A 27,540-nucleotide genomic window follows, 5' to 3' on the forward strand; every position below is an offset into this window, starting at 1 on the left:
TGAAAAGATAAAAAGGAAAAGGCAATGTCAACAACTCATCGTCATTCCGACATTCCTCATCTCCTCATCTCACTCGTCCGTCTATCAAAGACACAAACAGTAAACATCCCTATCGTCCTGGTCTACCTCACTCCGACATGTTATCCATCCTCGATTCCATCCCTTCGTGGGTGCCGGGCCAAGACCTCCTCCACCCGCACTACAGGTATGCCTCAGCCGGACCTGCCTTGTTCGAGTTGGATAAGAAGAGTCTCTGGGCTTTCGTAGCTATGACGGCGTTCAATCCGATCTTCTGGAATACCGTTGCTAGGAATGGTGAGTTGGGGTTTTCTTCTTCTCTCATCGTCATTGTAGTGGAAGGAACGTTGTTACTATCTGGGTATTCCTGCTTGACTGACCTCTGGTCCTCCGTCACACCCAGAATACCGAAACAAAAGCATCACCAAGATTGTCGGCTCACCCCTGGTCGGTACATACTTGTTGGCTCTCACCATCTTCTCGATGAGTGCATTCAGGGATCATCTGTGAGTCTCTATATCACGTCTTACCCTACCATCTCTCAGGACTAGATACTATGGGATGGCCGCAGCTGATCAGAGACGTTTGTGATAAACGCGCACAGCTTCATCAACGCTCTCAAAAACCAACCCTCCCTAATCGAGCTTGACCAACCCCTCCTCAAAGCATTGGCAATCATCCTCTTCGTGGCCGGTCAGACATTCGTCATCTCCTCGATGTGGGCATTGGGCGTGACCGGTACCTACCTCGGAGACTACTTTGGAATCTTGATGACTCACCGAGTCACTCATTTCCCTTTCAACGTACTTTCCGACCCTATGTACGTGGGGAGTGCGCTCACTCACCTCGGGACGGCATTGTGGTATCAGTCCCCTGTGGGCATTTTATTGGCTGGGTGGATATGGTTGGTGTACTCTGTTGCGCTCAAATATGAAGGGTGAGTTGAGCTTTGTTCCTCATCGTTGTTACCGCTTTGATGGGCAATGTGGACATCATAGTCAACAGGCAGCTATCGATCCCATTATATCTTATTTCAACCATGTCTCACCCTTCCTAATATCATGAAAGAAACTAATTGTATGACCCCCACACAGCCCCTTCACAGACAAGATCTACTCCTCCAAAACCGCCTCCTCCCCCGCCGTCAAAAAGTCCCCTTCATCCGAGGACAAGTCCGAAACCTACGCTTCGGTGACATCCACTTCAACCCCCGCTACCCCCTCTCGACGATCCGGCCGAATTGCCTCGCGAAAATCCCTGGCCGGTCAATCTGACGTAGATTCCTCCGATGCCGAGACTAAACCTACTACTACTGCTACGCCCGGGAGAAAGTCCAGAGCATCAGGTTTGACTCAGGAATTGCAAGGTGCCGCTGGGACTCCGGGGAGGTTGACTAGGAGTAGGAGTAAGCCTAGGGTTGTGGATGATTCTGATTAGGCGGGTGTTATCGAGTCGAGAAGAAGTGGGTAGGGGTGAGGTGTGGTGAGGTGTGAGGCGTGTATATGGAGGGATGTGGAGGTGAGGAGGCTTACAAGCGAAATAGTGGCGAGGGTGTGCAATGGGTGATGAGGGGATGGATCGTGGGAGATTAATTGTGTCTCGGGGTGGATGGTTGATGAGAGAGGGTTCCAAGGGACGATTAAGGAGGGTGAACCAGTCAGACACAAGTGTGAAATATAAAACTTTCCTTTCTCTTTCTCTTCTATGGTCTTTTCGATAGAATTCAGTAACATATACCCAGGGGCGTCTCAACGATACCTACTTCTCTTATATATACCCTGATGTTTATGATGGGCGCATTCATCTGCGTAGGAATGGAGGAATGTCAAAACTTGATTGGAGTCTCTGTTCTTCTTGCATAGATTCAAGAGGTGTACGGGGATATGAAGGAGATCTGCATCAACGAGTCAAGGGTTGTCAACATGCTGATGGCTTGTTGTCCTGTCTTTTGATTCGGGTTCTCGTATTCTTTCAGGCATGCCGGGGGTTACTCTGCCTGCTTTCGATGGAAAGATGAGTACACTTCTCTGTCCTGAATCTGAAATCAGGGATAACGCATGGTTGGCAATATCAAATACCTGTCAATACGGCAAGCCATACATAACTAACTTGTCGAGAACCTTCTTGAGTGGATTGATCCAAGTATCGTTGACGCTTGACCTTTCGGTGCCCGAGGATTTCTCTACCGTATCGCCCAATTTATCATGTTACATCTACTCGCTTTGCTCCCTATCATTGCAAATGCAGGATCAGCCATCTATCTCGAGCAAGTACAGAAGACCCCCCTCAAGTGAAACTACAACCAGACGGCGCAACCGATCATCAGTGTCTAACGTTAATTCCCCGTGATGGGCAGTCCTGTTCCCCACCTGGCAAAGGGGGGTACTCTGTAGGTGTTGGCAATTGTTCCAAGGGCGATATCTGGACTTTCGACAAGTCTGCTCCACTGGGACCCATCAGGCATCTTGAGAGTGGTGAGAACCTGCATGCTGTCAATATTAGCGGGTATCATGGTGATGTCGCGTTAATGGATGGGGATGAGTGAGAGGACGATTCATCTACCGGTGAAGGGTACGTACTTTACTTGAGTTGTTTGTGTAAGGGAACGAGATGACCGACCAAAGCCACTTTACGTTATGTAGATGGTCATTCTATACACGCTCTGGGCAAATCATATACGAACGTCCCCCCTCCGACACAAACGTAAATCTCACCGAACAAGCCTTGTTGTGCTTGGGATGGAACGGTGGGTGAGACGATCATGCTGGATAGATGCGATGCGGAGGATAGTCTCATTATGCAAGGTGAGTTGACAAGAATGACAGGGAATGGGGGCAGTCGCATGATACTGAATGTTGCGATGTAGCCTGGAAGGTGCGGGATATATAATTACACTTTGTACATACAAGACAGAGTCTGTGGCATTGTGGGTTATCACTGATGGTTGGCCGTCTCTGTGGTGGACGAGGAGAGATCGGTTGCGAGCATGCGATCTCTGAGATCGTCTTGGGAGAGTGTCAAAGGGTTGCGCAGTCGAGGTGAAAGAAAACAACAAAAGCGTGATTCCAAATCGAAGTTGGACGAGGAACAAAAAAGCGAAGCAGACGCGAAACGGGACGAGTATCTCAAGTGTGCCTTCGATTGATCACGCTCATGTTTTGCTCCAGTACAAAGCGAAGTGATATCATGCATCCGGGTGTCATCCTGGAACATCTCCAGGAGTACCGATGAATGACCAACGATTTAAAAGTAGTCGCGGAGCATACACCGTTTTTTCTCTTGATGATTGTGCATTTTCTCTCGATAGCGCTGGAACGTGCATCCTGCGCGATTGAGAGCTTCAATCTCGGTACGTAACACCTACTGGAAGGACCTCAAAGACATGGAAGTTCTGTTTTGAAACATGTTACAGGCCAATAACTTACGTCGGATGAGATGAAGGGATGTCGCTGAAAGGTAGGTGTCTTAATTGTCTAACTTGCTTCAAACCTGCTTGAGTCTCGGTGAAAGTGTTGAAAGTCTATATGCACGTTACCGTGGCAATAAGATTTCAGTACAACTCCATTTTGTAACATGATTTTCCGTCCTTTCGCCCACCTAATCCAGATTGAACAGCATCCAATACTCATCGGGTAGCACCTAGTCGCACCACTCTCGCAGATCAGTCCAGTCAACCTATTTCAAATGAGTTATAGTGAGGGAAAAGGCTGCTCTAGCGCTAGCCTGACCCATGACGATATCGCCACCCGCGGTGAGCAAGAACCTACGATATCAGTGGATCTAAATTTCCCTACGGAGTTTTCTTAAATGCAACCACAATCTACCTACTCCGCTCCATATCCTACAGTCCCGGACCCATCTCTAGATGGAAGGAACTCCGATACGACCACCCACGATACACCCGCTCTCCTCTCTTCCGAACTCGGAGAATATTCCTCTGCCGAAACAGACGACAAGGGTATAGAATCACCCGATAATCACTATGGAAGCTGTTTCACTCCATCCTTGGAGGTTTCGGGCGCCGGAATCAGTACGTACGAAGGATTCACACCTATCGATACCAATATTGAGGCTGGACATTCTGGTGAAGGATCGGTGATGCCACACTGCAACTCGGCAGATGGGGCGATCACTTCCAAAAGTCTATTGGAATATTGGAAGAGGCTAAGGCAGCGAAAAACAGATGAGTACCTTTCATTCAAAGAGTGATGAATCAGTGATTTCGTTATACGTTTTAATCTTTTCTCTGATGGTATTTTGACCCGAGAAGGGGTGTACGCCAGCAATTTTCGTTACAGAACGCATGTCAGATCCGACACGGCCGGCCGACGCGAAAATACCTCAGCGACGCTCCAAGTTGTGGTGTTTGGCTGCACCCTTACTCAGTCACACAGGATATCTGATCATGCACCTCCGTTTTCATCAAATCATGAATACGAACAGTATATCCGTCACTTGACTGCTCAGCAGAGTGAGTGATTCATGGGATCCGCGGCGTTGATAAGGCCTCGCGGAGCCACCTAGCAATGACATCACATGGGTGCAACTTTCCACGGACGCCGTGGCACCAAGTTGCAGTTCACTTGAAACAGGGTGTCAAGAAGGCTCTATCAAAAGTGCGATCTACCTTGGACTACGTGGACCCTTTCAAGGGCTTGACTAGACTTGTGTCGATATGACTCGTGAAGAGAGAAGGCCAGACCGTCTTCAAGAACGAGTAGTCTTCGTTCTTGGTTTAGATTCATGCCTACAAGGGTTACGACTTCAATGAGATTGATTTTTGTGTGAGCTTAACATTGGTAAGTATATACACCACAGGAAATCGCAACTCCGCATTATCTTTTGAAACTCTTTAGACTGGATTGGTTTAATCGTTCATACGCCCCACCTCTCGCCGCAGTCTCCAGATGAACAACGACGAAATGGCAGACGACAATCGCCACCTGAGCGTGGACTCAATCTCCAAGGCAAACACCCACAAATCTGCTGTCTCAAACGTCCTCGATCTGAGCTTCCCTCGAGAGTTCGCTCAGATGCAAGGCCCGATTGCGCCTAAGAAAGATAACTCTTACACTTCAAGCGATCGGTCTTCCACTCATGAAAACGATCTCTCTTCGAACACTACTCGGAACAGTCCCTCGGTGTCTGATGCTGATCCTCATGGGAGTGAGCAGACCCACGGGCATATCAATCCGGACGCGGATGCCCACAGGCAGGAGAGTTCAGCGACTTCTGAAGCAGAGACGAGGGATGACCTTGCAGAAACACTGGAAGATGGTGATTCAAGAGGGCTCTTCGGTCAATGGATAAGGGGTTTCTCCGGATGGACAAGTAATCTTAGTGGACCATCCGCCACGGAACCTTGTGGCAAGAATAACGAGGGGTCAAGTGCAAGATCCTTGCCCTTATTCAGATCGTCCACAATTGCATCATCTGTGAAGAACAAAAGCGCAGGTGGTCGAAGGAGCATCAGTGGTATGGTGCGTGAAGAGGTGCAGAAAGAGAAAGAACGGGTAAAACAGGAGCAACAAAAGATCGACGAGAAGAAAAGGGATTATCTGTCAGAGATTGATTAGTATGCATCCAAGGGTGGATAGATTATCGTTTGTAGTTGAATGTCTAAATTGAATGTCTAAATTGAATGTGCGGACAAAGTGTGTCTGGATGTCCATTGTCTGAGTACGACATCGTTCAAATTGGCGACGGGGGTCACATTGAGCTTGGAAGAGAACTTCCATCGTATCATAGTTCAGCTACAGTCACACAGCAAAGCTACTGTAAACTAGCTGTTGAACTCAGCCGATCCAGACACGACCGTCCCCTTTTTTAAGATCGAGTCACAAAGGTCCGACAGTAGTGGAGCCACAAAGGGAGTGCCAAAGGGGAGCATCATCGCGTCAGATGGTAGATGAGAAGATGTATCACCTGAATTCGAAACCTCTTCGCTCAAAGAGGCAGTATGATCGTCCTTTCATGGACACAACAAAGGATACACAAAAGAGCGCTCCGTCATTCTGCAGTGCAGTCTTGAGGCCAAATGGTATATAATCCAATCCAAGCTTTTTCTCCAGGAGATCAACATTTCCATTTTCATACAGAGCGTTCTGTTCTGATTAACATCAACGGAAGAACTCATCATGGCCGAAACGACTGATCACCCCGCCGATACAAAGTACTTGCAGATCCCTAAAGCTACCGATAATGGCCAAACGAGATCAGGTTCACCTACTTCCACGTCCGCCTCAGGAGGAGGCGGTACCTCCTCAACAGCCAACGGCTCTTCGCGAGGGCTGAGCTCGGGCGCTAGGTCACCCTCGAGACGCAACCTGAACATGGGATTTCACATTGTAGAGGGGCAATCGCAACGTGATCGCGTGCCTCAAGAGGGGGGAGGAACAGTGGTCAGGGAGACCGATATCAGCGAAGATTGTCTACATTTATTCACGTTCGCTTGTTGTGGACCGTTCAGTGCCAACTCCCTTCGTGCATTGACTTGGGGAAGGGCCAGTTCCAATCAAGCTACGGAGATGAATAGTAGTGGTACGGTGTCAAGGGGCTGGCAATCGCAATACCAAAGCCCTAGGATAGAATATGGGGATAACCCTGATGGTTGATCGGAGGACCGTTTCTGTATATTTGCTTTTCATCTTTCGTACGTACGGGTTACTTTGCGTGTATATGGATATCATTGTCAATGTTCAAGTCAGAAAATTCTTGACAAGACAGACACCTGAAAAGTTTGATGACGCTTTGTTGTCTTCAGCACCCTAGATGGCAGACTTCCTGCTGGTCTGGTGAATATCTCCACGACTTTGCAGTATGTCCACTGCCAGGCTGAATGATCGCTCCTTATGTCAACCTACCGCAACTACAAGAAGCATCATCCGAATCCTCGAGGTGTCCAACCAACCACTAAGATGAGCTCACATAAACAATGGGTCGGGAATGTGAAAGGTCAAGTACTGTACTTCCTTTGTGCTTAACCTATACTTTAGTCCAGAATCTCTAGGAAATTTTGCTGTGCCCGCCCGTTAATGCGAGTACTAAGCTCCTCTGACTATTTCAGACCAGAGACCAGGCTCAACTATACCAACTCCCTTTCACCTTGAACCCTGGGACCCCCATTCCTACAACCTGAGATATAAGTTACAAAATATCCATCATGGCAAACGAAACCACCTCGAATCAAACACCTTCGGATGCCGCCCAAACGCACCCCTCCGAACGAGCCGATCCCACCACCACTACTACTGGCAACCTCACCACGACCACTACCGTATACGTCTCCCCCGAAAAGGATGATGCATCATGTGCATGCGAGTGTACATGTTTTGTGTGCTCTATGTGCCGCTGCTTTCCATGTTGAGGTGGTGTACATGGCGAAACGCGGGGTACGGAAACGATAATTATCCAGTCGGGATCGAATGAGCAACGTCCTTCGAGGGACTCCAATATGGTATATGGAAGAGAAGGGTCAGCATTGTAGGTGGTTCTATATATTGTGATATGATGTATGCTATAACGCCTAAGGCAGTCGATGTGGAACGGTAGGATGATGCCCGACGATATTGCCGTGCTTGGTAGTTGAGAAGGTACAGATACTATGCAAACGTACTCTTGTGATGTGAGTTTCACTTTGCACCAGAGGTAATGAAGCAAGTGACCAGCATTCAAAATGCTGACTAAAGGTAGGTTTGAAACCATTCATCATCTTAGTGGTATTGTGATGTAGACTCAATCTTCATCTTTGGACGACCGATGTTTTGAATCAGGCTTGATTTCGCTTTGGCATCGTTCCGCCGTCACTGCGCGATGACGAACATAACGTCGATAACTCCTCTGCATCGACGCGATGACCACAGTGATGAACCTTGCCCTTTGACAGTGTAAGGTCTGAAAGGATCGATCACTCAAGATCAGAATCGTAGCTTCGCCTTTCGCCCTCAACTCGAGCCAGTACGGTCCAGAACGCTACAGTTCGACGACCTTTGTGGGAAGTGACGCATAGCTGTTTTTTCCCAAGAAGACCCTTCACAAAGGTTTATATGATGCCATGTACCCAGTGAGCCATACTGCGTTCGATAGGGTATAAATCATCTGGTAAGTTCCATCTGAGCATCAACAAACTTATCTTATTCATATGATTGCTGACTCAAAGGCCACATCATTCATCATGCCTACCCAATCCAACGTTTCTACCAAGTTCAATTCATCCCACCCGCCCACAGTCGAAGATCGAGCCGAGCTCTCAACTCCATCCGAGCAAGGAGGTAACTCAGCAAACAACTCCACCAACCGACTCGTCTCGGCCCAACCATCAGATCCTGTATCTGGATCAGGCCTCATGTACACCCCGCAGCCCCGATCCGCCTCCGATCTCGGGGAGGGCTGTACCTGCGCGAACGGGCTTTTGCTTGCTGCTATCTGCTGTGTGAAGTGCTTCTCTGGGAGATGCTGTAATTGCAAAGTAAGCATGTCGGCGGTAAAGGTCCAAAGCTCTCAAGGGATCGAATTGACCTCTAGGCAAGGTTCGGATCCCAGGGGGCAGTACAGTAGTTTGAATTGAGAGACGACGTTCGTCCTCTTCGTCGTTCTTAGGCGACTTGCCTAGAAGAGGGATGAGGGATGAGGGATGAACGAGGCTTATACGGGTCTGGGAGGAATGATGTGGATACACATTGTTGATTTGTCACTGTGAACCAATTCCTGTTTATGTGGTACTCCAAGAGAGCGGGAGGAACCTCGGGAGCGTACGTAGTAGTCAATGATCATGAAAATGCATATGTGCAATATATACTGCGTTGCACCTAAAAGTAACGAACTAGAAACAAGAAGAGAGAAAACCCTAGAAACCTATTCCTTCCCTATCCACTCTACACCCTAAAGCATAAAAGTCAAAGGTTGTTCCATGTAATCCTTAAAGGCCTTCAACCACTTGGCACCGACCGCACCATCTACCGTTCGGTGATCGGACGACAAGGTAGCTTTCATAACTTGAACAGACTTGAATCCCTTGGGGTCCTCAGGAGCCAATTCCAATTTAGTCGCTGTCTTACCGATAGCGAGGATACAGGATTGAGGTGGGTTGATGATAGCTGTGAAGTTGTCTACACCGAACATACCCAAGTTGGAGATCGTGAATGTACCTCCCTGGTATTCCTCAGGCTTCAATTTGCCTTCTCTGGCCTTTGATGCCAACGCCTTGGTCTCGGCTGAGATGGATGCTAATCCCTTGGAACCGACGTCCTTGATTATGGGGGTGATGAGGCCGTTGGGAGTGGCGACGGCAACGCAGATGTCGGCTTTCTTGTATTGTCGGATGACGTCTCCTAACCAGGCGGAGTTGGCTTCGGGGACTTCGGCAAGGGCGAGGGAAGCGGCTTTGACGACTGTGGAAGAGATGAGATATCAGCTCGAATTTCTCAATCATGCTATTCGAGAGATGAGAATGACTTACTGAAGTCGTTAACCGAGAGCTTGGTCTTTCCTTCACCGGCCTTGTTGAACATCTCTCTGAGTTTAAGCAGTCGGTCTATAATCGTGTCGAAGTAATCAGCAAAGATCCCCTGCTCCTACAATTGTAGACGCTCATCAATCAGAAGAAGGGAACCCCACTCACCCATGTTAACCTCAACGGTCAAGTAGTAATGAGGTAATTGTTGCTTGGACTCGGTCAATCGTTTACCGATAGTCTTTCTCATGTTGGAGGTGGGGATATCCTCGTACTCGGCAGGAGCAGCAGGAGCAGCTTTGCCTGGGGTGGTGGTAGCACCGGAAGTAGGGGTAGTAGCAGCGGATGATGAAGCACCGCCCTTGAACTTCTCTACATCGGCCTGTGAAGCAAAGCGAATCATGTCAGCAGCTACACTCCTCCAGTAGAAACTTTGGCTAGTTTAGTCCTTAAGCAATGACTGAAGGTTTTCGTTGAAAATCGAAGCTGCAACTCACCTTGACGATTCTTCCTTCAGGTCCAGTACCTTTAATTTGACCTAATGGGATACCCTTCTCCAAAGCCAACTTTCTAGCGAGGGGAGAAGCGAAGAACTTGGGTTTATCACCTTGACCTGGCAACTCGGGTACTTTCTGAGCTTCGGTACCTGCGCTTCCAGCTCCGTACTTGGTCTCGTCTTTAGGTGTACCCAACGAAGGTGTCTTGGATTCTCCAGATCCAGATGAAGAAGGTTTAGATTCCTGTTGTTGTTCTTTGGGAGCTTCCTCCTCTTTCTTTTGCGGGGGTGCTTCTCCCTCTGACTCGGAAGCTAATTTGTCGGCACCTGATATGTCGTCTCCTTCTTCTCCGATGACTGCGATGGGGGTTCCGACGGCGATTCCTTTGGCACCGTCTTGGACCTGTCGCATGGTGGTATGTTAGCATCATCCGTGTGTCTGGTAACAGGGATTAAATGGCGGTGCTAAGATGAATGGGAATATCGTGACATGATAGGAATGGATATGTAAATAGGAAGGAGGAGATCCAGTCGCAGTTGTTGCATTTGAAGTAATGTCTTCGAATCGAAACAGCGGCAGTTGCAGGAACACTCACAATGATCTTAGCCAAGATACCATCATCTTGAGCCTCAACATCGATCGTAGCCTTGTCAGTCTCAATTTCCACCAAGACATCACCAGCAGAATACGAGTCTCCCTCCTTCAACTTCCAGGAAGCAATACCACCCTCAGTCATCGTTGGCGACATGGCTGGCATCGAGAACTTGCTCAAAGCCGAGGAAGGGGCGGAGGTTCGGAGGGCTGATCGGGGTAGTACATGGTGGCGTCAATTGAAATAGTAGTAGAAGATAGTTGAATAAGGATAAGTGCAACGGCCATGATCAGCTCAATTGACCATTCTTTGATTTCATTACTTGAATACCAGAAGGATCACTCACATCGAGAGACGAGCAGCTGCTTTCTCATACCAGCCGAAGCTGATCTCTTGGCCACTTGAGCAAAGGACATCATCTTGCCTACTGTTCTTCTGCTTGAGGATGGGGGATTAGGGATAAGGGATAAGATGAGCGACAGGGGATGATGTTTTTAGGTGTAGATAGTAGTGATCTCGCACCAAAATGTTTGATTTTGCTTTTCAGTGTTGTTGGGGAACATGACGGTGAAAGGCGGTCCGTATAACGTCCATTCAAGTTCAGCTCATCCGAGAGCCACATGCACTCAAACACCGAAATACCCGAGATCAACACGTGGAGACGTTGGGGTCAAGCGGATGTCACCGCTCTTGACTGGTATTTATGAATTTCAGATTAAGATGTGGAGGTGATCATCCCTCATCCTCATCCTCATTTTATGATATTTAACTCTACTTCCCCTGCTGCTACATTATCATCATACCAGACCTAGCACTAGTTCATCTCATCACTCATAGGACAACCCTCCAGTCTTCGAGCACACCACTACTAGCAACTCTCAGACTCTGACTCCTCTGTGTCACCACCATTCCACCATGACATCGGCGACGGTACTTCTTCCAGGCCAACCCCTACCTTCTCACCTTATCGCTCCTCCATTACCTCAGTGCGGACCAGGATGTTATGAGCTGAACGGTAGGATACTAGCTAGTGTAGTTGGAGTGCCAAAGAGAGACGGATCGGTGAGTGATCTATGGCTTCGAACGGAAAAAAACTTTCATGATTTCATCGGAGCTGACGAGCTGAGGTCATTGAACAGGTGGTCAGCGTGATGGGAAGAGAGGAAAGTGGGGCTACGCCCGAGGTGGGGTCTATCGTGAGTCTCTATTCAGAAGCTTTTGAGACGACAGTGAGAAACGCGATACAGACGCTAAGTCATGTCTACATCAATCTCATAGGTCATTGGAACGGTGAGTGACGACTACCTCCTCGACTGCTCCTGTTTCGATCTAGCGCCTTACGTAGCCTACAATCGTTGCGTCGATCCAAGGGAAACAAGCTTCGGAAGTCAGCTGACATTTGCTGATCATCTGGTTATGCGTAGATATCCCGTTTGACCACTCAACAAGCGCATCTGACCCTGACCACGTCCAACGATCGCCCTCTGCCCGAGACAAGCGAAGAATTCCAGGGAGTAATAAGGATAGGTGATATACGGTTGACGGAGAGGGATAAGATAAAGATGGGGGATTGCTTCAGGCTGGGTGATTTGGTGAAAGCGAGAGTGGTAAGTGCCATTGAAACTCGATGTATATATATCATGTGTATGCCGACACTGTGCTATGCTTCTCTATCCTCTCTGCATGCCACGCCACTGAGTGGACGGTAAAGATTGTTTTCGCTGACCATTGTCACTACTTCTCCTTCAGCTCTCGCTAGGAGACGCAAGGAGTTACTACCTCTCCACAGCAGCTAACGAACTGGGTGTGATGTATGCGGTGTCGGAAGCTGGTACGTGAAACTTTCGCAGAGCAACAAGGGATGGCTAGCTGATGCGATGCTCGCAGGTAACCCATTACTGCCGGTATCGTACCAGGAGATGGAAGATGAGTTGACGGGCAGGAGAGAAAAGAGGAAAGTAGCGAAACCCGAAGGTATATAGACCAGGGCCGATATCCAGAGTATCGCCTTCCTGAGCAGGGTATCCGACGTGTGTGTTTTTGCTTCCAGCGTTAGGCAATCATGCATAATTGTATCATAGAGGGACACTCCTCGACGTCTGCAATATCATTTCATGTAGATCTGACTTGAGCGCCGTCAGGGAGACTCATGGCTCCTGATATGACCAAATACAGTATCCCAAAATCTGTCGATCTCGTACAGTCACAGGTAGGTAGATATCTGCGAGCCTTCGGGTGCCGCTCCAATGCTTCCTATTGAACACCTCGGTCATGCGCGACAAGCGTCAATATGCAGGGCAAAATGTACTTGTAGCGTCCTTTGCCTGCCGGCAATACATGGGGATCGGTTCCCTTGGCAATACCATGATCAGAGATCGCGTGAGATCCGAGTCTGACTTCCTCCGCATCGTAGATACGTCACGGCGCGGTATTACCTTGAAAACACGATGACTCACATCCCCGGTGAGATAGCATCTGCGGTCCCACCTTCGCCAGGGGAGTAAGCACTAACATTCCACAGATACGCGTATCGTAAACATCTGATACACTACTGTACATTTGCTTTTCGGCCGCTTCCTTCAAGATGCCGGACCGTACGAGTACTCTGTGAACATGTCGTTAAGCTTGCATCGCTTATCAAATTCCCGTCAAGTCGAGTCGAGTGGATACCTTTTCCTGGGTCTGCTTCTTCAGGCACCACGGTACACATCCGCAATTGTGCTGGAGCGGAGCCTGCGGATAAGCCAACGGCAATGTCTGATGACGGACCATGCATCGCCTCGTTATGTCATTCCAAAACCAAATTCCAAGCAAATGAAACCGAAAGGTACCTGACGAGAGGGAGCAAAATCGCAAAACGAAAACGGAAAACGGCCGAGATAACGCTGTTTTCTCCTTGTGCTCGTATCTTTTGTTTCTGTTTTGTGGCTTGGCTATTTTTAGTTCTTGAAATTAAGTTGGAAGATACCCCTTGGAGTTAGTGGATTTGGAGGTTGAGGTATGTCATATGATACGGGGGCTTCTCCTTGGAATGTCTCGCTTCATTTGCCCTTTCTGCCGCCGAGCGGTAGAGGTACAGTCATTCGCACGGCACGGAGGGGTAAGGCGTCATTTCTAATGTCCTGGTGAGAGGCTGGGTATTCATACTTAAGGTGCATGGTGGTACGATCAATACTCATACACCTCTTTCTCATTGTACCATCTTATCTTTACCATACAATATCAGAACACATACATCATGCCTTCACCCCTCAAGATAAATCTAGCAAGTAACGGCTTACTGGTAGTCTGCGGACTGGTCGTACTGGGTATCTCAGCTTATGTGGAACATACCGTGAGTTCTCCCTCTCCCTCAACCTCAACCGGGTCCCATCGTACTCTCGACTCTTGTCTATGACGTACAGAGGCTGATGTGATCTTGTTTGGAGAAGTAGACCCGTAAGATCAACTACTCAAGCTCCACTTACACCTACGACGCCTTCGTGGGGATCTTCACCTTCGTCGCTCTCTTCGGATTAGTTGTTCTGAGAGCCGCCAAATCGAAATATGCAAGTGTGGGTGTTGAGACGGGCATAAGTGGATTATTGTGGATCTTCTGGCTTGGTACGTTCGTGTCACTCGGGTGTACTCTTACATATCGTCTAAGACTTAGACTAATTGATGCTATACTATAGCTGGAGCCGCAGATACCACCAAATACACCAGTGCGGACCGAGCGATCTGTCGACATATTGATGATTTGTTTGATTTGCCGGAATTTGAGACTGCCGACCCGGATGCCATTGGTGAGTGAAGTGTTGTGTTGTTTAAGGGGACAAAACAGGCTGTGGTAGATGGCTGAGGGGTGCTGACGTTTCATCCTGCATATACGTAGCCCTCGCCAAGAAAGTCTTCAAATCCACCTGCCGAGACCTTAAAGCGCAACTCGCGTTCCTCTGGATAGGCTTCGTAATTCTTACGGTCACTACGGTATACCTGGTCTATCTAGGTATGAAACGGGGTAATTCTGTAAGTTGAATGATTTCCGCTCGTATGGTAATTTGGCTGATTTGATGTGATCTCGCAGATGTGGAAATCCTCTTTGTTGAACTACGACCACGATGCCCACTCCCACTCTGACCCATTCGCTGATCCCGTTGGATCCCAGAGGGGACCTGTAGCTGGAGTGGTAGATGAGGATCCAGATGCCAAGCCCTAGAATTCGCCTTCGTCGTGATCGAAGATTATTGAAACGTACTCTGAGTCCACCATACATCTTACATTTAGATTAGTTCTTTAGATACACTATTGTCCACACCTTATAGTGCGACAAGTTAGTCGGTTTCATGTTCAAGTCAAGTATAATTCGCCGTCAAGTTTCGTCAACTTTTTTTAGCTGCTTTATATATATCTCGTTCAACCTGCTGAGCTGAGTTGAGTGTATAATAATGAATTCAGTAATGTCTGTACAGATGCGCCGCAAGATAAATGCACCACATTGGCATGCATCAACCATAGCGTGTTCCGGACCATTATCTCTAAATTATGTCACCTATCCACTTCCTCGGAGTAGCGATCATTCCTCTACCGGACCCCAGTAATCAAGATTACCAATATCCAAATTCGCACTTTCCCTCCAATTGTATCCCTCGAACCTACTGGGCGTAGAGGGTAGTCCCTCAAGAGGGTGGTCAAGGGAGTTGAGTGGGAGATTCACATGCCTTTGAGCCCCAAGCCGAGGGGCATACCATTGCGTCCCCTTTAAAAGAGTTATCACCTGTGAATGCTCCTCCTCTGGAGGTTCAGAAGTGGTGCTGGTTGTTGACGACATCGTATCTGTTTCTGTGGCCGTGTCGTCATCTTTGGTATTGGTGTTGATTTTGGGATTGGAACTGGATTTGGAAGAAACCCCTCTGTTCAATTTGATGGTGAATCTGCTGTTTTTCCGAAGGGTGATGGTACTTCCATCGGAGGTTTTACTGACGAGGTTGGGATTATCATACCATTTCATCCCAGAGGTACAAGTATGGGTGTGCGAGGATTCTCTGAATGAAGGTCGTTTCTGTTCTGCTTGTGACATGGTGGGAAGGTTGCACTGCAGAGTGAAAGTAGGAATACTCACTGGTCAATAAGGAGTAGGGCGAAACAACATGAGATAGATATTCTTTGTTGTGAATGTTTTCAGGTCTGAATATCCCCGGCCCTTCTCTGCTCCACGGCATTGTGAATGATTCGAAGCTATTTCAATATTGGTACAGTCGGAGGCGGAGGGTGTATCGCTCATACCTTACTTGACAGGAATTTTCACTCACAGACAAAGTGGGACAATCCCCTTCCGGTTCCTGAGAAGCGGTTGTACGTTTCAGCAGCTGAGTCGGTGATCTGGCGCCGTGTCCGCCTGATCCCGAGAGACCCGTTGTCAGTCCATTGCTGCAGAGCGATACCATGAGCTCAGTGTCAGAAAGATGAGCCGCGCAAGTCTTCGAATTCAGCATTAAATCCCGGGCAAAGGGGATTTTGCGGCCCACCTTTTTTGGTTACCCACTGTAAAAATCATTTGGAAGTCAATGCAACCGGGCGCCGTGTTGCGGATAGATCTTCGAAAAGACCGGATATATGTATCACAGAAGGACTTCCCCACCTGGTGCCTGAACATCAACCAGGCCGAACACATACCTCAATGTTACCAAGTGATCGTCGGATGGTCATTCAGCTTGTCTAGTGTCAATTCGGGACGTCAATATCTCACAGTGCCCTCCCTGATCAAGACATGCGGACGGGTCAGGCACGTGGAGGGGCATGGCGTGGCGTGGCGGAGCCGAACACTGTATGTTGTGTAGTGCATCAACAAGCTCATCCGTATTTATCGTGGTTGTAAGGTTGAACCTCTACTCGCATATGATATGGTAAGATGCTAGTGCTCGGACAGGTGCTGTAGGAGATCCTACCTTATGACTGTGCAAAGTCAACAAAGCAAGCATGGGACTGTCATGGTTCTTTCTGAATTTTCTAACAAGTCATTTGCTGAGTGTATAAAAGCGTTCGATCGGTCATATTACGGTGCATATTTCCCATCTCTTCTCAAATTCAATAAAAAAGATCAACACATCACAAGGTACTTACGAGTGACAACAACATCGACATGGACAACATGGTATTTCGTATTTCTGGATTATCACTCCCTTTGGTTGGTCTACTAGCCTTCCTTACAGTGGTTTCGGCCTATTCGGAGACATACGTGGGATGTTCATCGATCGGTGCAGCATTAGCAGGCGATCAGGTGACAGCGACCTCCATCGCCGGATGTAATGTGAGTAGCAGTAATGTCCTTTGCCCCATTTACCAAGTGAGACGAGTACCCGAAGCGGAAATGATTATTTGGAGTCTACGTATATGCTGATCTTGTATTGTTGATTTAGGCTGCATGTGCGGCCGCAGGATACACCTATGCGTATTTCGCTAATCCCGATTCGAATTCGAACTATTGTGGATGTTTTAGCGAAGGTCCAGCTTCTGGGGGTAATAGGGATCCGGAGAGTGGTTTTACGGATTGTGGGAATGATCAGTCCACTGTGAGTCGCATACTGTACATCATGGTGTCATTCGAATGTAGATGGCCGTACTGCCTCCCACATTAGTGCGATCACTTGTAATTTATCATTGTACATACCTTTCTACTTGAGAACAATCAACTTAGCAACGTGATTTAATCAACAGGTCTATGCCCTAGCTACAGATTACAATTTCATCCAATGCTATAGCTCCCCCTCATCGGACGATACCACTTCCCAGATAACCAACGATGCATGTTGGGATCATTGCAAGACGTACACCAACGCGCTGTTTCAATACGCTTCCAACCATTTCAACTGCATTTGCTCCAATGTAGCGATCTCATCAGACGGTTCGGCGGAGACTTGCAGTAGGTCTGCCTACTTTGCCTACTCCCATACACCTTTTTCTTCGCCCAGTCTCGCCGATAGGAGACGAAGGAGGTTGGAAAGGATGAAAAGGGAGCAGTTGGTGATGAATAGATTCTGCCCGAGTGGGTTGGAAGCTTGCAAGGTCCCAGGCTCAGAGGATTCTTTCGAGGTGTGTTCAACTATCGTCTTGTGCTTTGAGCGAAATCAATCATCGATCCAGACTGATGTGAGATTACAGTGCATCGATACCTCTTCGGAATTGGAATCGTGCGGTGGTTGCTTGTATGGCTCATACACCAACGCCACTGCTTCAGCGGGCATTGAGTGAGTTACTTGCAAATATAGACTCATTTGTTGTCATGAGGAAGAATAGGGCTGATGCATTCATTGACATGTAAAGCTGCTCAATCCTCACTGGAGCTGCTCTCGGAGGAACCACCTGCTCTGCTGGTCGATGTGAGATATCAGCTTGTCAAGATGGGTTCAAGCTTGTCGAAGGGAGATGTCATTGAACGCTGGAGGCCAATCATACCAAGGCAAACACTGTTTGGTTCCATGAATTTCAAGAGCCTGATATATATATAGATATAGCATTACAGTATTTACACTTCTTCCTTTCCTTTCTCTGTCTGATTTCGATCGAATCCTTTACATTTCATCTTTGGGCTATTGATAATGGAAAATCAGGGATTATACAGTGCGTATACTTCTCAAGAATAATAACGCATGATGGAGTTCTACCATGCATTGGTGATACGCTCTGTACTGATACATCGTCAAGGTATCTACATCTACTTTTGCATATCACTAGAATGAGAACTACAAATCATCATACCTCACGTGCAGTAGGTTAGTCGTTCGATCCGGTCCAAGGCATCACTTCATTCGGATGCCACTTGGAGGTAACGTAAACTTCAAAAAGCTTATTTTCGTTCCGTCCCATCGGATGGAGTGGTATATCTTCTTGGCTTTGCTGGGATGTTCACTGTACAGTTCCTTCACATAGCACCGTCCTTGACCTTTGGACGATCACGTACAGGTCAATTTGATGTACATCGTACTCAATGGACAAAACATACTTGGAATATCAAAGCTGATACCAGAATGGAGGAGCCGATTACTTACTGTACTGTACAGTAATTCTAACCGTTGGGCTACGTTATTGATTACTGTACATGCTTATCCTTGATTGGCTTAACTTAAGGTTTTATGGTATGCAATGTTTGTTTATCTTCTGACTTTGACTTTTTCTGGCCCTCGGTCTCGGTTCTTGCGTTTATGATGGTAAGGGCATTGTATAAATAGGAGGTGTGTGAGTTATCATTTCCTCCTCAACGCTCATCAAACTTAGATTCAATCATCCTAATATCCACTGTCTTTACTCGATCTCTCTAACAATATGATTCCCTCCCTCATCCTCGCCCTGGGGCTTATCTCCTCGGTGTTCGCTGCAGATTACTCTGAGACATTTGTGGGATGTACCTCCATTGGAACGGGTACGAGCGGGGCGCTCCTTAGTCCGCAGGTGTACAGCGTGGATGAATGTAATGTACGTTGAGTTGGGGCTTACATTCTTCCCTCCTCCTTGGCCGTTGCTCCGAACCTATCCTTCCTACCCCTGAATAAAGGTGACACGGACCCCGACATTCTAGACTGCTTTCTGGTTGTTGTGATCAGAATACTGTTTGGCTGATTCTGATTCTATCCTTTTAGTTCGCCTGCGCCGATGCAGGTTACGCCTACGCATACTTTGCTAACCCCGCTATGAGCTATTGTTCATGTAAAGACGTTGGACCCGAGTCTACTGAGATTAATTCCGTGGCCAGTGGGAGCACCAATTGTGGGAACTTCCAATCTACGGTGAGTTCAAATACTATAGATTCCGTTCGGGGTTTGACTAGTCGTCGAAGAGGATACGGTCTTGCTAATCTCAAGATGGGTGTAGGTCATGGCCCTACAAACAGACTACACATTCACCAACTGTTATTCCCTCCCCTCCCCCTCCCAGGCGGACCTTTCCACCCCGCAGGATTCTTTCCAAGCCTGCTGGGACGCATGTAATACCTACCCCGTAGCGATGCTTTCCCCCTCGGGCAGTTCATACACGTGCTCTTGCTTTATCTCGGGATCAGATGGTGGCGGTATACCCGATACGTGCGGTAATACGAATGTGTACTTTGCGTATTCGCATACCGCCGCTTCCACCCCCAGTCTGGTGGACAGGAGGAGGAGAAGGTTGGATAGACTTAGAAGGGATCAGATGGTGTTGGAGAGGTTTTGTCCGGGAGGATTCGAGGCTTGTAATGTTCCTGGGTCAGAGGATTCTTTCGAGGTGAGTGTTGGTATTACATTAGTACTAGGACTTCTGGCTCGCTGCTATCTCTGGTGGACAACAGAGTCTTGACTGACAATTGTCGATTACCCACAGTGCATCGATGTCTCCTCTGAGCTCGAGTCGTGCGGTGGATGCTTGTATGGGACTTATGGTAATTCCACTGCGTCAACTGGTGTCGAGTGAGTACGAGTGTACTTCATAGCTTGCTTTGCCCCGAGGTTCCTAAGATCAAGATGGACACTGATGTATGCTCTTTGTCCTACAGCTGCTCGATCCTTCCCGGTGCTGCCTTCGGATCATCTACCTGCGCAAGTGGTCAATGTCAAATTTCAGCCTGTCGAGAGGGATTCCAACTGGTCGATGGGAGATGTCAATAGACGCTCTGGTCTAACAACTTGCCACGATAATACACAAGCGCTCTCCACTTCCCACTTCCTGATATCCTCATAGTCTTCTCTTCGTCTACTTTTGGGCTTTCTACTGGTAACATGGACAATTCTTTCAAAGTCTTAGCTGCGGCATCTGCATTGCATGCTGCATTTCGTGTTCTGGATCTTACACTTACGAGGAGAGCTGTGTACTAACCCTTGATGCATGGAACATTCCTTGTCCCCTGAAAGGGACAAGGGATCGTGTTTAATTATGTGCACGATGTACTAACGTTTCATCGACCTATGAATGACGACCCATGCATCTGACCAGCCGCCAACGATGCCAATGCTTGGATCCTTCTCTCCCAGTCGGAAAGGTATTGGCAGAGTCAAAACGTCATACCAAAGTGGCAAGAACAACGAACACACACACGCTCGGATCATCTGATCAGGGATCGAGAATGTGTTGTCAAGTTGAGTGATCAACAACTCGACTCGTCAGATCAATCGCAAGCAATGTGAATAGTACTCACTGAACTGGGGTCGTAGGGATGGGAGATTGTGTATGTACATGTGAGTGTATATACAAAGAGTGTACAGTATTTATACTAATGATACAAAATGGTACTGGGTGGGATGTTGACTACCGGTTGACTGTGTTGACGTGTATGTGTGTGTATCTGTGTGTGTGAGTACACAAGTCAAAGCTCTGTGCGGATCAAATAGCAGTACAGCAGTAGTGAAAAGCACACGCGTATGACCTCCTTTCTCAGTGTGTTTCATATCATCAAATAACAGATGGATGTAAACATTCCAATGAAAATGAAAATGATCCAAACATAATTCACTCTTACTCTTCTACTTTCCTTCGTCATCATCACTTCTATCATCATCGATATCACTCGTATTCATCGTAATCATAATCTTAATGAAAGTATATAGTGATCACATCCTCATAAGACACAAGACGGACACTGCCTAGAACAGCTATCATCATCCAGCATTCATCATATCCCATCTCATCGGCTCATCTTACCATCCACCCAGTAATATCATTGCTCTTCGTGCAAGTACAGGTGCTATTACCTTCTTCCTTCAATTCCTGATTTAAACACTGTGAGTCCTTAACAGTCTCACTTTCGGAAGCCAACAGTGAATTAACAAAAATATATTGACCTTCTTATACAGTGCATCGCTCACACATGGCCCAACCACCACCACGACCTTGGAACATCGCTCCTTTCCCTTACCCCATCCCCACCCAGCCCGGTATGACCTTTCATCCACCACCTCACCCGGGGGCAGGGGTCCCATGGGTCAACCATTATCCCCCTCGTCCCGCTCTTCAAGCATACGATAGTACAAGTACAGTAGACACAAGTATGCACTCCATCGAGGAAGGTGAAGAAGAGATGGAAGATTTAGATCCCACCTACACCGGTAGACCAGAGAGGAAGAAGAAGGTACCGAATCAATATGATCCATCATCACGAAAAGCTCCCCCTAAATCCAAGGGAAAGGGGAAAGCCACTTCTCAATCCAGATCAAAGTCCAACTCTGTACTTAATAAACCTACTCTCCCTACTGCACCTTCCACGGAGGAAGATCTAGGATCATCAACAGCCATCTTCCTTCCTGATCCATATCAACCGCCCATCCAGCTCAAGGGATTGAGCAAGAATGGGTTACTCCCCGCTCCTCAGGGATGTATACTAGATGTCAACGATTTACTCATCCTTCATCCTCCTGAGAAGCATACAGAGGGACTACAAGGTCATACGTCCCAGTATGAGATGTACACTTGTAGAGTATGTTCGAAGACTTATGATGGGAAGAATGCCAGGAGCGTGGCGAGAAGGCACTTACAGGATAAACATGGTGTACCGTTGAGTGTCCAAAAGAGGAGAAGTAGATGGGATTACGGTAAGTCAACTATCCGGATTAACTATTCGATGTCCATACGGAAGCTAAACAAGTTATTGCGGACCGCAGAACCCGATAGACCCAAGTCCCAACAAGATGCGAAAGAGAGGAGTCTGAAGTCGAAACGAGATTGGATAAATAAACATCGGTGAGCTTGACTCTACCCCTCTTACAGGATATCAGCTCATCTTTGACCTATATCATAGCCAAATCCAGAAGTTGGAGCAGACCCACGAAGCCTTTCTCGAGCGATTCGGTCCATCTGGTATAATTACTCCATGCGGCATGCGACTTGTTGCTCCCAAATATCGAGGAGAGGAAGAAGCTCGTAATGTCAAGAACAAACGATTCCTCGATGGCACGCAAGGTAATCTCATAATCCCTGAAGGTATATTAAGAGGGGTAGAAGCTATCAAAGAATATAAGAGTGTACCTAGATATAGCGGTGAACTGTTAGGTCCATCTCCTGAGGAAGAGCCCGATGTATCCGTCGACATGAACGAAGGTAAAGTTATAGTCAAGCAAGGGAAAGGTAAAAAGAAGTCGACAACCGTTAGCGATCGATCATCCATCTCTGCTTCTACCTCTCAGTCTGAAATCATGACCAAATCAACCACTCCTCTTCACCCTCTACCAAGCAATGCTCCCTCACCTTCCCAACAATACTACAATCCCTCTGTCAATACTTCAACTCCCATCTCTGCGTCTCGAGGAATACTTGCCAATCCGCCACAAATACACCCATGGCACAATCAACCACTTCAACCTGCCTCTATGACCTTCATTAACGGTCAATACCACTTCACCTTCCAACCGCAATACCAGCAATACCCTCAACCCATCGTACAGCCCGAACACGAAGTGATCGATGCCCAAGTTATGAAGGTCGCTCCGATGGACGAGGATTCTTTACCTTCTTCCCCTGAGGAGATGCCTCCTATACCTGATCAACAATGGGTTCCATCCGAGTCGTGGTCGAGTATCCAAGCTGAGCCTCAACAGCTTGAGCCTGCTCTCGATATCACTCAGCAATGGCAGTCTCTTCAGCTATCTAGCTGGCCCGGGAACGAAGAGGCCGATCAGCCCCCTACAAAAGAAGGAAGGGACGGCAGTGTAGAAGCCGAAGGTGAAGCTGTCGCAGCTGAGACTCTACTCAACTTGCACAGTACACCGCTTAGAGGTCCAGAGGAGAATGAAAGGAACGATATTCAACTCGCTCGGGATCAGGCCATTATCCTACCACCTGAAGTGCTCAACGAAACCGCGAATAAAGAGGATCGTGAAGCTTTAGCATGGTCCAGCTCACTGCTGTCGGCACCAGCTATCTTGTCACCTACTCGAACTCGACCTGCCAGATCATCATCCATTATTCAACCTTTCCGAGACCCCCGACCAGAAATCACCCGATCACTCTCTTTCGACGCTCGACCCAACCTCGACGATCCATTTGTCCTACCCGATACCCCCACTCGACCATCCTCAGCAAACGGATCTAACAAACCTACCCCCTTCTCTTCAATGAGATGGAAAAAGAGACATACCATCTCGATGCCTAGTCCTTCCCCTCTCTCATCGGGATTCAAGAAACGCAAAGAGGCACCTACACCTACGTCCCCACGACATGGTATGACTCATACCCAATCCGGCAGATCAGCTCTCAAGCCCATTTCAACCAATATCAAACCAAACTATTCAGGTGCTTTTGCCACACCTATCAAACCATCCGCTTCGGGATTCCCTCAATCGGTAACTAAAGAATGGCTTCAATTTAGCTCGCCCAATGGACCAGACGCAGCGATGAGCTTGGGTCTGGCACCTACTCATTTCGCTCCTGCTACGCCTGGGCTGAGGGGAATTATCGGCGCTGAGACGCCTGAGATGACGATTCTTGAGGCGAGGGCGAAGAAGAGGAGAAGTGAGGGGACGCCTGGGGTGGGGTTCGGATTTGGGAGACGATGAATAGATTGATTAAGGCGAAAGTCACAAACGAGAAACGGCGGGCATACTTTGCTTCTAATTGAGCTAGTGAGTGAGAGAGAGTTGTGCTCAATGGGAGATGGGAGGATGAGGAGGTTGGAGCGTGTACTATAGCTTTTATATTCTACATACTCTTGTTTGAGATAGTGCGTGGCGAATGATTATGGACCTTATTTATTGCTTGATAGGAAGAGATGAGAAAATTGAGTTGGTTTATGAGTAGATGTATGGTGCTTATGATTGTTTCGGTGATGGCCTTCATGCAAATCGTGAGATACCTCTAGGTTCGGGGAACAGGGAAGACCGAACTTTTACAAGATTAAAGGTTCGATCCACACTTAGTTGGTAAAGCTACAGCGCAGACACGGGTTATGCCTTTTCAGGTGAATAGCAGTAAAGTGTAATCGCTTAACGCATGCATATGCATATCGTTTCTGATCCGACATACGAAGAACATCGAATATCCGATTCGTAGGGCAAGGCTAACTAGGTATTACTTTTTCAGCACAACGAAGCGATATCTGTGACAAGCTCCAACCTAAAAGGGCTGAAGATTTGACCGGATGCCACATCATGAATCTCCTGTCCCAACTTGTCGTCGCATCTATCCCATTCGTACCCTCTCTTGACTTCGAACGTGTCCCCACTCCTGGTATCTCTGAAAGTGACGTCGCGGAGGAAGGTACTCTTTAATTCCATTTGCCAGCACTTTGACCAGCACATCTCGTGTTTGATAAGCCTGTCGTCGTCCTCCCAGCTTCCGATGCGGACTGTGGCGTTGTCTGCACTCGAGGGCAGCATGCCAGTTCTTGTAGCATCGTGGGCCGGGGAGAGTGTCCCGCCGTTCGATTGACTTTGCTCTACGGGTCTTGGTTGTGCCATTTCAAGCGCGTGGAGTAGAGTACACCGTAGAGTGCAGAGGTAGTCAGCTATTAAATCTCTGTCTAGCTCACTAGTACAATTATCTCACAGGACACAGGTGACGCTAATAGGTCGTAAATTGTCGAAGAAGAAATGAAAGCAGTGTAACAAACAGGTGGCGTGAGAAGCACTGTATATATATATGTTGTTCGAATTACAGTAAAGAAAGTTCTGGCGTTGGCCTTCTGACTAAATGTGTGGACTACTCAACTTGGACCGTCCATTGTTTAAGCGCATCCTGATCCTTTCTTGTAGACTTTGCGATATCTCGAACACGTCTATGACTAGCAATACAAGTAAGTATACTTGAGGTCCTTTGAGGCATCCACCTCCCGTGTGAAGGTTCGTTGAGTGACGTGGACACACACTTGATCTTCCTTCAAAGCGCTGTACTGTACAGGACCCATTTCTTTTCGAAATCGAGAAATGAGACATATTTTTATGAGGCACGATTCAGGGCTCACTCTTACTCTGAGAATGATACGATGGCGAAAAGATGAGCGTGTTGTCTCTTTCGATATACTCCGAATTGGATTGAGGTAACGCCATCAACTCCTCGCTACCTGCCGCTCGCTACCTCACAATGCCTGTTTCAGTTATTTCAACATCATGGTTCGGTGGTTACAATATGCCAAGCGAGCGCCACAGTTCCCATTTCGTTTGTACTCCGTCAAGCACTGACTATCAAAGTAATTTTGTCAGGTACATTTACCAGCCTCTTCGATCAGGATTAGGTCATGAGCATCATATGCCCGTTCTGTATCTCTATCAATCACTTTTAACCCTTCAGACCACCAGCTCCCCTGAACAACCGTGACGAACGTGTCTGTATTGAGTTTACTGTATGTCGTTTCCTCTTCAAATTGTCGCATGACAGGTTGGCCTTCCCCTACGTGAACGAACCTGTCGAAGACGTGGGGAACATTCCACCAATGAGGATCCTCGTCGTTATTGCTATCTGTGTTGTGATGGGACACTCCACTGGAGATTATAGCGGGACGGTATTGTGGGACGTTTCTGTCATTGTTGATTCGCTGTTTTCAGAGACAGAGGACGATGAGTACTGTCGATGTCGTCTTCAGAGGCAGACGGGACATCACCACTCACTTTCATCTTGCTGTTATGATAACGCGAATCTGTTTATTGACTAACGTACGTGACAGCGAGGGACGTCAACATGTAGACTCACATGCTTATAACTCACGACACATTCAGTACAAGGAGCGATCAGCGGAGTATGAAAACACCTTCTCGGCCGCATGTGGCGGTTTGCCTTCCTTCACACCCGGCACAAGCACTTTTTGGGTGGTGAAAAGAGTGAGCATGAGTCGTCTATCCGGCACATGACGTATTGTATGTTACCTCCAATCACATTCCATGCGGACTAGGTCAAGATTTACTTTCCTTCTCAACATGATGGATAGGTTAAAAAGTCAGGGTCGTGTCTGAAAGGACCGACCTGTATGCTTGTAGCTGCTCTAACGTGCGGATAAGCATCCTGAGACGTCATCCTCCATGAAGTAAGACCTACGCCCTAGTATGGCTTCCATGATATACAGAACAAAGGTGAAAATCACCCGATTCTACGGCGTGCAAGCTGTCTCTCACTCCAAATACGCCAGCAGCGAAAGCCGTTTTGGCTGCCTAAAACGAGAAATATTGGCGTCTGCTTTTTGTACGCGTATACACCTGATTGTTGCCACAGCCAGCCTCGAGTACGGTCGTCCTGTGTGGAGTGGCGAACTGGTCTGACCTTTGAGGGATCTCATTCTCGATACCAGATATCCTCAGTTGTAGCTCCATTCGTGTCGCCACCTACAGTTCTGCCAGTTGCAGCGTCGGTCTCGGATTGCAAACAAACAGTAGGAATTCATGATGGAGTTGGTATTTTCTGAAAGATCTCCGAGGGGTCCAGACGTTCTCAGCTTGTCCTGGTGATTTAGGTTCAAGAAGGAAATCATACTTTCCGAGCGGGAGGCTGACCCCAACCACTCGGCTTAGGCGCAAACGGTGAGCTTGATTCAGGCGATTAAAGAAGGTAGAATGCATGTCAGGTTGATGGCAGAGCGAGTCGATGAGATTCAGGAGGGTAGACGATTATTCAGAAATACGCTAAACAGCACCAGTACATAATCAATCGGCTGTCCTTTTCCCCTCTTCGAAGTGGCTTCAAGCGGCATGACTGCCTTGATCATTGCTACCTTCCAAAAAATGGCCTTTGGGGCTCAAGCGATGAGCATGAAATTTCTCCCCGCCGAAAACGGTACTCTTAAAGCGATATCCTGTGGCCCAGTCGCACATGTTTCCGGCACGGAGAGTGATAGTCCTGCTCTCCCCGGCCACTCCAAAGTCCGTGTCGTGCTTCAGCCTGAACCCAAATTCCCCGGGACCTGCGATATGTTCAATGACTTCGCAAATACTAGGATCCGTCAGCCACATGGCCTCAGGCTTCACGCCCATCGCGGCATAGGCGTCGGCGTTGTTTGTGGACTCGACAGTACCGCTATCGGAATTAGCAGAGACAGTCGGCATAATGGTGTATTGCTCGGCCAT

General features: G+C 47.8%; 14 protein-coding genes across 14 annotated transcripts; 10 read left to right on the plus strand and 4 right to left on the minus strand.

Annotated features, from left to right (window-relative positions):
• Positions 1-137: 137 nt before the first annotated feature.
• I302_106469 (uncharacterized protein) lies at positions 138-1,455 on the plus strand (the record flags this gene model as incomplete). The annotated part of the gene is made up of 4 exons (XM_019192886.1): positions 138-315; positions 422-524; positions 623-955; positions 1,113-1,455. 4 exons carry the CDS (start codon positions 138-140, stop codon positions 1,453-1,455), a joined length of 957 nt encoding a protein of 318 aa, XP_019045883.1.
• Positions 1,456-3,825: 2,370 nt separating this feature from the next.
• Positions 3,826-4,227, plus strand: I302_106470 (uncharacterized protein; the record flags this gene model as incomplete). The annotated part of the gene is made up of 1 exon (XM_019192885.1): positions 3,826-4,227. The coding sequence occupies one exon, from the start codon at positions 3,826-3,828 to the stop codon at positions 4,225-4,227; it is 402 nt and encodes a 133-aa protein (XP_019045882.1).
• A 713-nt stretch (positions 4,228-4,940) lies between these two features.
• On the plus strand, positions 4,941-5,594 carry I302_106471 (uncharacterized protein; the record flags this gene model as incomplete). The annotated part of the gene is made up of 1 exon (XM_019192884.1): positions 4,941-5,594. The coding sequence occupies one exon, from the start codon at positions 4,941-4,943 to the stop codon at positions 5,592-5,594; it is 654 nt and encodes a 217-aa protein (XP_019045881.1).
• A 561-nt stretch (positions 5,595-6,155) lies between these two features.
• Positions 6,156-6,632, plus strand: I302_106472 (uncharacterized protein; the record flags this gene model as incomplete). The annotated part of the gene is made up of 1 exon (XM_019192883.1): positions 6,156-6,632. One exon carries the CDS (start codon positions 6,156-6,158, stop codon positions 6,630-6,632), a length of 477 nt encoding a protein of 158 aa, XP_019045880.1.
• Positions 6,633-8,191: 1,559 nt separating this feature from the next.
• Positions 8,192-8,584, plus strand: I302_106473 (uncharacterized protein; the record flags this gene model as incomplete). The annotated part of the gene is made up of 1 exon (XM_019192882.1): positions 8,192-8,584. One exon carries the CDS (start codon positions 8,192-8,194, stop codon positions 8,582-8,584), a length of 393 nt encoding a protein of 130 aa, XP_019045879.1.
• A 314-nt stretch (positions 8,585-8,898) lies between these two features.
• On the minus strand, positions 8,899-10,977 carry I302_106474 (pyruvate dehydrogenase complex dihydrolipoamide acetyltransferase; the record flags this gene model as incomplete). Its single annotated transcript, XM_065870284.1, has 6 exons — positions 8,899-9,407; positions 9,476-9,550; positions 9,638-9,851; positions 9,967-10,368; positions 10,562-10,767; positions 10,905-10,977. The coding sequence occupies 6 exons, from the start codon at positions 10,975-10,977 to the stop codon at positions 8,899-8,901; spliced, it is 1,479 nt and encodes a 492-aa protein (XP_065726356.1).
• A 496-nt stretch (positions 10,978-11,473) lies between these two features.
• On the plus strand, positions 11,474-12,540 carry I302_106475 (uncharacterized protein; the record flags this gene model as incomplete). The annotated part of the gene is made up of 6 exons (XM_019192880.1): positions 11,474-11,620; positions 11,698-11,754; positions 11,837-11,848; positions 11,983-12,165; positions 12,308-12,389; positions 12,446-12,540. 6 exons carry the CDS (start codon positions 11,474-11,476, stop codon positions 12,538-12,540), a joined length of 576 nt encoding a protein of 191 aa, XP_019045877.1.
• Positions 12,541-13,796: 1,256 nt separating this feature from the next.
• Positions 13,797-14,756, plus strand: I302_106476 (uncharacterized protein; the record flags this gene model as incomplete). Its single annotated transcript, XM_019192879.1, has 5 exons — positions 13,797-13,892; positions 13,993-14,161; positions 14,233-14,343; positions 14,433-14,566; positions 14,625-14,756. The coding sequence occupies 5 exons, from the start codon at positions 13,797-13,799 to the stop codon at positions 14,754-14,756; spliced, it is 642 nt and encodes a 213-aa protein (XP_019045876.1).
• A 357-nt stretch (positions 14,757-15,113) lies between these two features.
• On the minus strand, positions 15,114-15,617 carry I302_106477 (uncharacterized protein; the record flags this gene model as incomplete). The annotated part of the gene is made up of 1 exon (XM_019192878.1): positions 15,114-15,617. One exon carries the CDS (start codon positions 15,615-15,617, stop codon positions 15,114-15,116), a length of 504 nt encoding a protein of 167 aa, XP_019045875.1.
• Positions 15,618-16,688: 1,071 nt separating this feature from the next.
• Positions 16,689-17,972, plus strand: I302_106478 (uncharacterized protein; the record flags this gene model as incomplete). The annotated part of the gene is made up of 5 exons (XM_019192877.1): positions 16,689-16,847; positions 16,957-17,109; positions 17,255-17,629; positions 17,699-17,784; positions 17,861-17,972. The coding sequence occupies 5 exons, from the start codon at positions 16,689-16,691 to the stop codon at positions 17,970-17,972; spliced, it is 885 nt and encodes a 294-aa protein (XP_019045874.1).
• Positions 17,973-18,859: 887 nt separating this feature from the next.
• On the plus strand, positions 18,860-20,172 carry I302_106479 (uncharacterized protein; the record flags this gene model as incomplete). Its single annotated transcript, XM_019192876.1, has 5 exons — positions 18,860-19,009; positions 19,174-19,320; positions 19,406-19,792; positions 19,889-19,974; positions 20,061-20,172. The coding sequence occupies 5 exons, from the start codon at positions 18,860-18,862 to the stop codon at positions 20,170-20,172; spliced, it is 882 nt and encodes a 293-aa protein (XP_019045873.1).
• A 1,196-nt stretch (positions 20,173-21,368) lies between these two features.
• I302_106480 (uncharacterized protein) lies at positions 21,369-24,048 on the plus strand (the record flags this gene model as incomplete). The annotated part of the gene is made up of 3 exons (XM_019192875.1): positions 21,369-22,089; positions 22,159-22,237; positions 22,296-24,048. The coding sequence occupies 3 exons, from the start codon at positions 21,369-21,371 to the stop codon at positions 24,046-24,048; spliced, it is 2,553 nt and encodes an 850-aa protein (XP_019045872.1).
• Positions 24,049-24,567: 519 nt separating this feature from the next.
• On the minus strand, positions 24,568-24,948 carry I302_106481 (uncharacterized protein; the record flags this gene model as incomplete). The annotated part of the gene is made up of 1 exon (XM_019192874.1): positions 24,568-24,948. One exon carries the CDS (start codon positions 24,946-24,948, stop codon positions 24,568-24,570), a length of 381 nt encoding a protein of 126 aa, XP_019045871.1.
• A 2,208-nt stretch (positions 24,949-27,156) lies between these two features.
• I302_106482 (uncharacterized protein) lies at positions 27,157-27,540 on the minus strand (the record flags this gene model as incomplete). The annotated part of the gene is made up of 1 exon (XM_019192873.1): positions 27,157-27,540. One exon carries the CDS (start codon positions 27,538-27,540, stop codon positions 27,157-27,159), a length of 384 nt encoding a protein of 127 aa, XP_019045870.1.

This window comes from Kwoniella bestiolae, chromosome 5 (genome assembly GCF_000512585.2).
Source record: "Kwoniella bestiolae CBS 10118 chromosome 5, complete sequence".
NCBI classification, from domain to species: Eukaryota; Fungi; Basidiomycota; class Tremellomycetes; order Tremellales; family Cryptococcaceae; genus Kwoniella; species Kwoniella bestiolae.